The sequence below is a fragment of the Oratosquilla oratoria genome, chromosome 27 (genome assembly GCF_046742065.1).
Source record: "Oratosquilla oratoria isolate Oo_2021 chromosome 27, ASM4674206v1, whole genome shotgun sequence".
NCBI classification, from domain to species: domain Eukaryota; kingdom Metazoa; phylum Arthropoda; class Malacostraca; order Stomatopoda; family Squillidae; genus Oratosquilla; species Oratosquilla oratoria.
Window position 1 is genome coordinate 42,989,715 of NC_134803.1, and position 11,368 is coordinate 43,001,082.

Below are 11,368 nucleotides of genomic sequence, written 5' to 3' on the forward strand. Positions count from 1 at the left end.
ACGTTAGAAATATCTTAACATGGAAAAATATGTTAACATAAAAAAAAATTAACGTTAAGAATATGTTAACGATTTTATTTAACTGAAGGAGACCCTCTTCCGAAAAGTAAAATTTGTGGATTCATTCCATGTAATATTTGCGATTGAATCATCTATAGAAACCTTTCATCACTTCATAGAAACATCAGAATCTAAGGGAAATAACGGGAATTACGTTGACATTACGATCATTTATTTGAGATACAGTGTTCATTTCCTTGATGTAATGTATATCGTTTCCTGTGCGTGCGTGTGTGTGTGTGTGTGTGTGCGTGTGTGTGTGTGTGCGTGTGTGTGTGCGTGCATCTGTGTGCGTGTGTGTGCGTTTGTGTGTGTATGTATGTGTATGTGTGTTTGTGTTTATTTATGTGTGTAATTATATATCTGTAGATGCGTGTGTATATATATATATATACATATATATATAATATTATATATATATATATATATATATATTATATCTGTACAAATACACAAAGAGATGTCTAATCTCATATGTTCACATACAAATATATACACATCTCCTGTGCGATTATTGCAGTACACTATATGGAAGAATCTGTAATTAATTACATATCTAGAATAAATACCAATCTAAGTAAATATCATAAAAAAATAAAAGGATGGCAGTAGAAAGAAACAAATGTAGAGACTCATAAATGGATGAATGGATGGATGGATGGACGACTGGCTGTCCATGAGGTCATCAAACGACCTCTGGCTGATGCATCAACTTGGATGATGGGTGGAAGGCTTAGTGGGAGAGGGGGAGGGAGGGGGAGAGGGGGGAGAAGGAGGGAGTAGAGGGGGGTTATTTTCTGGAGGAGGTGGTTGGCAGTAGAAGATGACTGCCTCATATGAAAATATACATTTACACACCATCACACACACGCACGCACACACGCACACACACACACACACACACACACACACACACACATATATGTATATATATATATATATGTGTGTGTGTGTGTGTGTGTGTGTGTGTGTGTGTGTGTGTGTGCGTGCGTGCGTGTCATATGCTTCAGTGTTGTAACACTGGTACAGTAAATACATACATACATACATATATATATATATATAGATATATATATATATATATATATATTGAGTAAAAAAATATTTTTTCTTCAGTACGAAATTAAAAAAACATATATTTTAGTACGAAATTCAAGTATATTTCACCTTGATGAAGTGCAGGTGTATGTGCGTGTATCTTTTTTAATATATATGTGTGTGCGTATTGACTATATATTGAGTAAAAAATATATTTTGTCTTCAGTACGAAATTTAAAAAAAACATATACTTTAGTACGAAATTCAAGTATATTTCACCTTGATGAAGTGCAGGTGTATGTGCGTGTATCTTTCTTTAATATATATGTGTGTGCGTGTTGACTATATCAAATCATGAACCCGCACTATTTGTATACAAGACCACACACGCACACACACACACACACACACATATATATGTATATATATATATATATATATACAACACACACAGCACACAAATCACATACACCTCACACATACTGACGTGCATATACCAACAGCTAAATATATGAACAAGCAGACTTCTTAATATACACCCACACAAACACACACAAATCCACACCCACCCTTACACGCACACACGCATACAAACACACACACACACACACACACACAAACCCACACCCACGCTCACACACACAAATGCACAAACACACACACACACACACACACACACACACACACACACACCTAAGCATACACTGGCAAGAGGACGCAACATGAAATCCTACTCAGTGTGAGCGAGAGGGACGGCCAGCCTCCCCTCCAAGACGCCATAAAGAAGGAAATAAGCAAATGGCAGATAATCCAATGAGAGGCAATCGAATGCCTCATAACGCCATTGCGGTCACGCTCGCCCGCCGCCCGTAATGTATTGTCGCCGCCGCCGCTATCCCTACTCCACAACCAAGAAACAGATCCCTCACCATGTCCTACCCTACCACTCTCCCCAGACCACTCGCTTTATTCACTTATTTATTTATCTATTTATTTATGTCTTTATTCGTTAATCCATTTATTCATCTATTTGTTTTTGTGTTTAGTTATTTGTCTATTTACTCACTATTTTCATTCATTTGTTATCTAATTATATATTCAATTATTTATTTAGATATTCACTTGTTCATTTATTTATCTATTTGTTTGTTTATCTATCTAGTTGCTTATTTATTTACTTATATATCTATTTGTTTATCTGATTTATTTGTTTGTCTGAGTATTCCTTTATTTATTCCTCTTTTACTTTGCTCCCACTCTCACTGCCTATTCCTCACTTTTTCTTGCCTTTAAGGTTCACTGGTAACATTTATTTTTTGGTCCTTTATCATGGACCAAAGCGTCCTTCTTTTTCAAATCTCCTTAATTTACTTCAACATATTTATACCATCCCTGTCCTTATTTCATGATTAACATATATCATTTACAATGTTTATGTGAATATTTCCCAAACTCACAAATGAATTTCTAAGAAATTACAAGGTAACATTCGCAAGAGGAGATTTTGTGGTGGAAATAAGTGAATAGTGAATAGATCTCTCTTTTTCCTATTTATCAGTCTATCCTCCCTTCACCCTACCATTGTATTCAATTTACATTTTCTATTCTACCTCTCTTCTACCTTTTTCTCTTTTCTCCTATTCTAATTTCTGTTCTTACCTTAATCTCATCTCCGTTTCCCCTTCCCTACCTCTCTTACCCCTCCCTTCTTCTTAACACTAAAATCTTCCTCTTCTGCCTTTCATTTATATTTTTATATATTCTTTACCTTTGTTTCATCTTCGCTTCCCCTCCCTTTCCTACTCAGCCCTCTCTTCTTCACCTCCCCCTGACCCTATCTTCCTCCAACAAATCCTCCCTCACTCCACAAATTATCTCCTCCTTTTTCGTTTCCACTATCTCCCAGAGGCACCACCAATCCATCTCCTCTGTTTCTCACAACTCCCCTCCCTAGCCTCCTCTCTCCCCCTCTCCCACCTCCTCCCCCATTTCCCCTCTGGGCGGTGACAATGTATCTCCTCTTGGGTTTTTGCCACCATGACGCTGATGGTTTGTTTGCTCGGGGTCCTATGTCTCTCATGTTTGTCTTGGGTCTCGTGTCCTGCCGCTCGGGTCTCCTCCTCCAGCTTCCTCGTTGAGTCTGTCGATACTCTTCCGAACCTTCGCTCTGGTGGCACCTCTACGGACCAGAGCCACGCAAAGTTCTTATGAACTTAAAGACCACTTTTCACAATATATATATACCGTATATATATATATATATATATATATATATATATGTATATATATACATACATATATACATATATATATATACATATATGTATATATATTATATATATATATACATATGTATACATACATATATATATATATATATATATATATATATATATTACAGGTGAAAATGTGTGTGTGTGTGTGTGTGTGTGTGTGTGTGTGTGTGTGTGTGTGCGTGTGTATGTGTGTGTTTGCTTACACATATCCACGTATATTTTTCCTTTCTTTTCCTTTCTTTATTTTCTTATTTATTACTTCATTTTTGAAGACCCCCCAGAGTGGTCTAGACAGTGTTAGAATCTAAAGACGTTCTTCTTTCTCCTCTTCTCTCCCCAGAGGACTCCCGTAGCGGCGGCGAAGAGCGCAAGAAGAGGCCCCGGACGGCCTTCACGGCCTCACAGATCAAGGCCCTCGAGCAGGAGTTCGAGAAGAACAAGTACCTCTCCGTCAGTAAGAGACTCCAGCTCTCCAAGCAACTCAAACTCACGGAGACACAGGTGGGAGACGAGTCGTGTTTCAGTTTTTTCAACAATCGGTACTCCCCTGTCATTCCCTTCAATAAGCGGAATTGCCCCTGTCAGTCACTTTACTAAGCGGTACTGCCTCCCTGTCAGTCCCTTTAACAAGCATTGCTGCCCCCCGTCACCCCCTTCAACAAGCATTACTGCCCCCTGTCATTCCCCTCGATAAGCGGAATTGCCCCTGTCAGTCCCTTCACTAAGCGGTACTGCCTCCCTGTCACTCCCTTTAACAAGCATTGCTGCCCCCCGTCACCCCCTTCAACAAGCATTACTGCCCCCTGTCAGTCCCTTTAACAAACGGTACTACCTCCTTTCGTTCCCTTCAATAAGCGGTACTGCCCCCGGGAGTCCCTTCAATAAGCGGTACTGCCCCCTGTCAGTGCCATCAACAAGTACTGCTGCCCCCCCGTCAGTCCCTTTAACAAATGGTACTACCTCCTTTCATTCCCTTCAATAAGCGTTACAGACACCGTCAGTCCCTTCAATAAGCTGTTGTGCCTCCCATCACATTCCCTTCTGGAAACGGTACAGCCCTCAATTAAATAAAATATATCCATTACTCATGTTGTAGTCGCATATTTAACAACATACTCCAAAAGTTTTCTTTCCCTTTATATGAGAGGTAGCCAGCATGCACCCATTCCCCATCCATCCAACATCTATTCCACACCCATTTACTTCCGAGTCAAAAGCAATGCAACAAGACACAGCACATCCACAACAGGGCCCGACAGCCTGAGATGGTTAACCTCCAACGCTTCCTTTACATAGTGACCCTCTTGTATAAAAACCGGGGTTAAACGAGGGTTATCGTAGGCATAGGGTTTGGTTGAGGTGGGCCTAGTCTCCCCACACCCACCCCCGCCAGGCCTGTTTCGCTTCCACCCACTCCCCCCTATCTCTGGTTTGTCGTTCCGAATGCATAATGGTATCTCTGCTACCCTATTTTCCCTTTTTACCCCTCCTCTTTCTCCAATACACAATGCATAACACCAGATGTCACTTTTTCACGGCCCATCGCTCCCTCAGCCAAATTAGGAGTGATATATATATATACATATATATATATATATATATATATATATATATATATATATATATATATATATACATATATACATATATATATACACATACATATATATACATATATATATTTTTTTATCACAATCACAATGACCAATATATATATATATATATATATATATATATATATATATATATATATATATATATATATATATATATATATATATATATTAGTAGTTCATCCAAACTGGTAAAGGAGATTTAGTTCTCCATTGTTTTGATTAATTTTCCAAAACCAAATTTTCCTCTTTTTTGGCATTATAATCATTGCAATCATATTTCTGTCGTTATTTCTTTGTTTATCTCACTTCCCTATACTAATTCAACACCATGCAAATATGCTCCCTCTTGAAGTACAAAAACACCTTTATCTTTTTATATATCTTACTTATCTATCTATCTATTTCAAGAACAGGTCCATGACCTCTTCACTATGTACCTGATAACACAGATTAAAAATAAATAAACAAGCTAGAAGCCTCTTTATCTTCAAAACATTTCTCATCTTTAAGAACCTTCTCTCAGAACGATAAGACTCATTCATAACAAGAACTGAGCAAATTGACAAGTGGTCTGTTGACACGACTACCATTCCCGAGGGAATCATTAACTTAGTGGTCCCCTGTGGCCCCTTAGTGGCCCTCAGGTTGGTCATGGGCCAACAAGGAGGCCACAGAATCTCATAAGTGAGGCCACACACCAAAAATTAGATCTAATTAGTCAATGCTTAGCTATTTTATTCAGTGTTGAAGTGGTCGTCATAAGGCAAAGGAAGAACAGCAACTCATAAGCATAGTATACGTGACGAAAGGCAGGTTGAAGAACACCTGCTTTATCTCTTTATTTACAAGAACCATTCTTCAGCTGAATAAAATCGCGTGGTGATATTAAACATAATAAAAGCTATCATTTTTTTTTAAGCGGAAGGGTTTAATCAAAAGTCTTCACCCAGGTTAGAGAAAAGCCTAAGTGTAATATTATATATATATATATATATATATATATATATATATATATATTCATATATATACATATATTTATATATATATATATATATATATAAATTGAAATAGAATAAGAAACAAAAATTGGAAAAAATATTACATTCACTGTTTACCTTCTTCCATTTGTTTCAATTGATCGTGATTTCTGTAATTATGCAATATTTAGATCAAAGAATATTTTGACTTATTGAGATATTTCTACATTTTATTTGTAATGACCGTCTCAGTTAAATTCCGTCCATGCACTATTAAATGCCTCCCCATTATCCTTTCTAAGACCACAGACAAAATCAAACATCTGACATAAACGAAAACAATAACACCTTTCTTGTAGTTCCACCCTTGACAAATACTCAAACAGTAATATTTTTCTTGGATTGATTTGGACCAAACACTATCAAATGCCTCCCAATCATCCTTTCCAAGCTCACAGAGATTCAACATCTGACATAAACCAAAACATCACCACCATTCATGTAACTCCACCAATAATAAACACCCAAACAGTAGACATCTAAACTCATTATCACGTTCCCCATGAAACAAGCCTTCTACTTCCTACATCCGTGACCTAACCATAGTAAAGCAACGAACTGACTCACTAACCACCCCATGTCTTCGCCACCACAGATCAAGATCTGGTTCCAGAACCGAAGAACCAAGTGGAAGCGGAAGTACACGAACGATCTCGAGTTGATGGCTCAGCAGTACTACAGTGCGCTCGGGCTGGTCGCCCCAAGGCCCATGGTCATTGGAGATAGGCTATGGTCAGCAAAAATGTATTGTCAAACTTGTTGTGTATGCATGCTCAACATACATATCATTTGAGTGTGCATATAATAAAACACACAGTCACTGATATACATACATACATACATATATATATATATATATACTGTATATGCATATGTATATGCATACATATATATAATTATATATACATATATATATATAAATATATATATACGTGTGTGTGTGTGTGTGTGTGTGTGTGTGTGTGTGTGTGTGTGTGTGTGTCTGAGTGTGTATGTACTGTATGTGTGTATGTATGTATATATATATATATACATATATGTATATATACGATTATGTATATATATATATATATATATATATATATATGTACTGTATGTATGTATATATATATACGTATATGTATATACACGTTTATATATATATATATATATATATATATATATATATGTCTGTATGTACTGTATGTATGTATATATATACGTATATTTATAGACACGTTTATATATATATGTATATATATACATATATAAATATATATATATATATATAGATATATATATATATATGTATATGTATGCGCGGTATGTATGGGTGTATGTATATACACGTTTATATATATAAATATATATATATATATATATATGTGTGTGTGTGTACTGTATGTATATATACATATTGTATATACACGTTTATATATATACATATATGTATATATATATATATATATATATATGTATATGCACGTTTATATATACATATATATATACATATATATATACACACACAAATATGTATATATATGTATATATATATATATATATACACACATAAGTACATATATATATATATATATATACATATATATATATGCACGAGTAAACATTCACATATATGTACATATATAATACAAATATATACAAATAAATATAATGTGTTTGTGTGTGTCTGTGTGTACCGTGTGTGTGCTTGCACGTGTGTATACTTACTTTGTGTATGTGATTTTTTTCAAGGACGAAATATGACCACATATATATATATATATATATATATATATATATATATATATATATATATATATATATATTTATACTGTATATATATATGTGCATATACATACATTCATATATATATGTATATATATATATATTATATATATATACACATATATATACATTTATATATACATATATATATACATATACATTCATAAAAACTAGCATGCACATTACCTTTTCTAAATTCAAGAACATTGCATGACATGAATGAAGTATTCCTCTGTCTTTTTTCTTTTCTATGAATTAACACACGCATACAACCAATTGCATGTAAATACATACAAACGCGAACACACACACACAGACACACACACACACACACACACACAAACACTTATAAACACACACACACTCACACACACAGAAACACACACACACACACACTCACACACACAGAAACACACACACACACACACACACACACACACACACACACACACGGGTCTAGTTCCGATTAGCAACTCGGAACTAGGCCCGTGACTTCTTTTTCTACCTTCCTCAACTTGTGACAATGTCTCAGTATGTATATATATATATATATATATATATATATATATATATATATATATATATATATATGTATGTATGTATATATATATATACATACATATTTTTATGTTTGATGTATTCTGGTGATACATAATTGCATAATGAATAGTTTGACTATGTTATGGTATTTGGCAAAATTTTATTTCTAATTTCAGGCTCTTCAACTACAACATGGGCCACCCAAATCAGCACACTGTCGGACTTCACCAATCCCCACTCCCACCAATTCCTCCATCCCCCCATTCTCCTCACCCATTCTCTCCCCTCCCCCCTTGTGTCCCTTCCCTTCCTCTCCCTCCATCCCTTGTGGCAAACCTTCCCCCATCGCAGGATAGACCTATCCTCCACCCAAGCCCCATCAACCCATTGTTGGAGAGACACGTTGTTGGAGCCGCGCGCAGTCTTCCGCCAACATCGCTCTCGCTGATTGGTCCTCATCACACACCACCTCTGACGTCAGCCTTGTACAATACCTCAGTGACCAATCAGCTCTCGGCTCTCAACTCCCTTCAGAACAGTGTCAGTGCCATAGGGCATGGCAGTCCTACGGAAAACAGGTCCGGGGTTTGAGGGTTTGACCACGTCATTGTCTCCTTTATGTCATTCTTTTATCAGAGGCCTACGTAACTTAAACCTCGTGGAGAAAATGGATAGGACTGGGCCGTTGAGCTATCTAAGGCGGAACCTTTGGTAACCATCCGTTGATGGATGTTTATGCAAAGATTATTCTCCAGTTTCAAAACCGTAATTGTGTACAAAATTGGAAAAATAATCAAAGGAGGGTTGAATGTGATCGTACACTGTTGAGCCTAAGGTTAAATGGACGACAAAGAAGAGGAACCTAACTAGGTTCCTTCCTTCCGCAGGAACTATTTTGAAAGGTTCTTGAATAAAAGAAAGAGTTTGTGAAAAACCTAGAAAGGCCAAGAAACTAACCAATTTGAAATATTTTGATACTATCACTGTTAGAACGAGTCCTACAGGTCAGAGAAAACATGCCTTAATTCTAGAATTTGCTAGATGTTACTTGATAAAGAGGAACAGAATCTAACAAGAACTACATGAAGAACTTTTCTAGAATTAGGACGCAAAGATACCACAGGAGAAACTATACGGTGTATTCTACTACAGTCCCCTCGATAAGGTGGACACTGTGAACACGATACTTAAATTTGCATTGCTTAATGCTGAAAACATAAAGATGATGATTCGAAATTATCATTATTTATACATAAAGCAGAACGCTGTCGCATATGCAAATACACACAAGTGTACACACACATAAGCGCGTGTATACACACACACACACATGGTTTGCTGATGTAGTAGATAACGCCGTGGGCTAACCACGATTCGCTAACACTGCAAGCCGTTACTGTTCCATTTAAGCAAGTAGGTCAGGCGTATGTATCTGTGTGTGTGTGTGTGTGTGTGTGTGTGTGTGTGTGTGTGTGTGTGTGTGTGTGTGTGTGCGTATGTTTGTGTGTGTGTATGTGTGTGTGATTCACCACAGTCTCGAATCACGTGTTGGACTTGTGATCGACAGCTATTTGCCTCCTGGAAGAGAGCTCAGAGCTCGTATATGACCGATCTATGGGTAGTGTTGTGACCTTACACGTACACACACAGCCAACTCCCCGTCCACGAGAGTTGGAGTAACAGCCCGCAGCGCGGCGATACTGAAATTATTTCAGCCCTGGGCGGGATTCGAACCCGGACTTCCGTAGTGGCAGCCGAAAACTCTACCAACTGCGCCACGAGTGAGTGTGTGTGTGCAGTTGCAGTACTGCCCATACGTCGATCCATACAGTCTTTTACCTCTCATACGGGAAGGTAATAACTGTCGATCACAAGTCTAGCACGTGAGACAAGCTAATGGTGAATCACACATACACGCGCGCGCACACACACCCGAAGACATGCGCATACCCCTATACGTGCACACATGCATACACACCTACATACATACATACATGCATACACACCTACATACATACATGAATACATTTACACTCACATTCATGTATGCATAAATAAATACACATAGATACATATATACATACAGACATGTATACATACATATACTGTGCACACAGACACATATATACAGACACATATACATACATCTTTATGTATTATACTGTGTTATACACTCATGCGCATATAAACACATGCATTTATATACCTGTTTACAAAAGTTGCACGGATGCTTTGTGCGTTTTATTATATCAAGGCATCGCAGGGCGATGCCAGAATTTCTTCTGAACTACTGTGCCAAATAAGTTTCATGCCACTTCAACTGAACAAAAAATAAACGTGATCCATTCGGTTAAACGTCGCGAACTCCCCCTATCAGGAGGACTTTGTAATGTGGAACTTAATGAACCATGCCCTTGGTCCAACTCGCTGGCAGCAGGGTTCGAACTGACGTCACGTCGACCTCCGCTACAAGTAGCGACGCTCTAACCCGCTCGATGAAAAATAAACTTGTAACTGAACACGGCTGTTCACGGCTGGTGTGGCGAATCACAGTCGTTTTGATGGTGTTCACTGCCAGATAATGTTCATTTTTCATGTTCATTGGATCAGAATTGTGTATAACAGTTCTGTGTTGTTCCTTGGATGGTCAAGCATCCTTCTGTCTTCATCCAGCTGGTGTGGATGAGAAATGTTTATTGATGTATGTTATAAACACTTAGACAACTTGATGTTGAAGATTTGGTTTCATTATCCAGAGTGTGTGTGTGTGTGTGTGTGTGTGTGTGTGTGTGTGTGTGTGTTTGTGTGTATGTTTGTGTGTGTAATAATAATAATATAATAATAATAGGTTTATTGAAATAGCAGTGATACACTGACAATAATGCAATATAGTAATCATATGAGTAATACGCCTAGTCTAAGTTTTACAGTGATACGCTGACAATAATACAATACAGTAATTATATGAGTGATATGCCTAGTCTAAGTTTTACAATGAGTTAATTGTGCGAAAAATGGATGGAATAGCATTGTTCTT

At 37.1% G+C, this 11,368-nt stretch overlaps 1 protein-coding gene across 1 annotated transcript in view; it reads left to right on the forward strand.

Moving 5' to 3' along the window:
* Window positions 1–10,993, forward strand: part of LOC143039814 (uncharacterized) — a 40,867-nt gene extending 29,874 nt beyond the window's left edge. Inside the window, exons 4-6 of the mRNA XM_076210063.1 lie at window positions 3,715–3,875; window positions 6,623–6,759; window positions 8,508–10,993. Of these exons, the coding sequence (XP_076066178.1) occupies window positions 3,715–3,875; window positions 6,623–6,759; window positions 8,508–8,922 (713 nt within the window). The 3' untranslated portion in view covers window positions 8,923–10,993. The remainder of the gene's footprint in view (window positions 1–3,714; window positions 3,876–6,622; window positions 6,760–8,507) is intronic.
* Window positions 10,994–11,368: the final 375 nt, after the last annotated feature.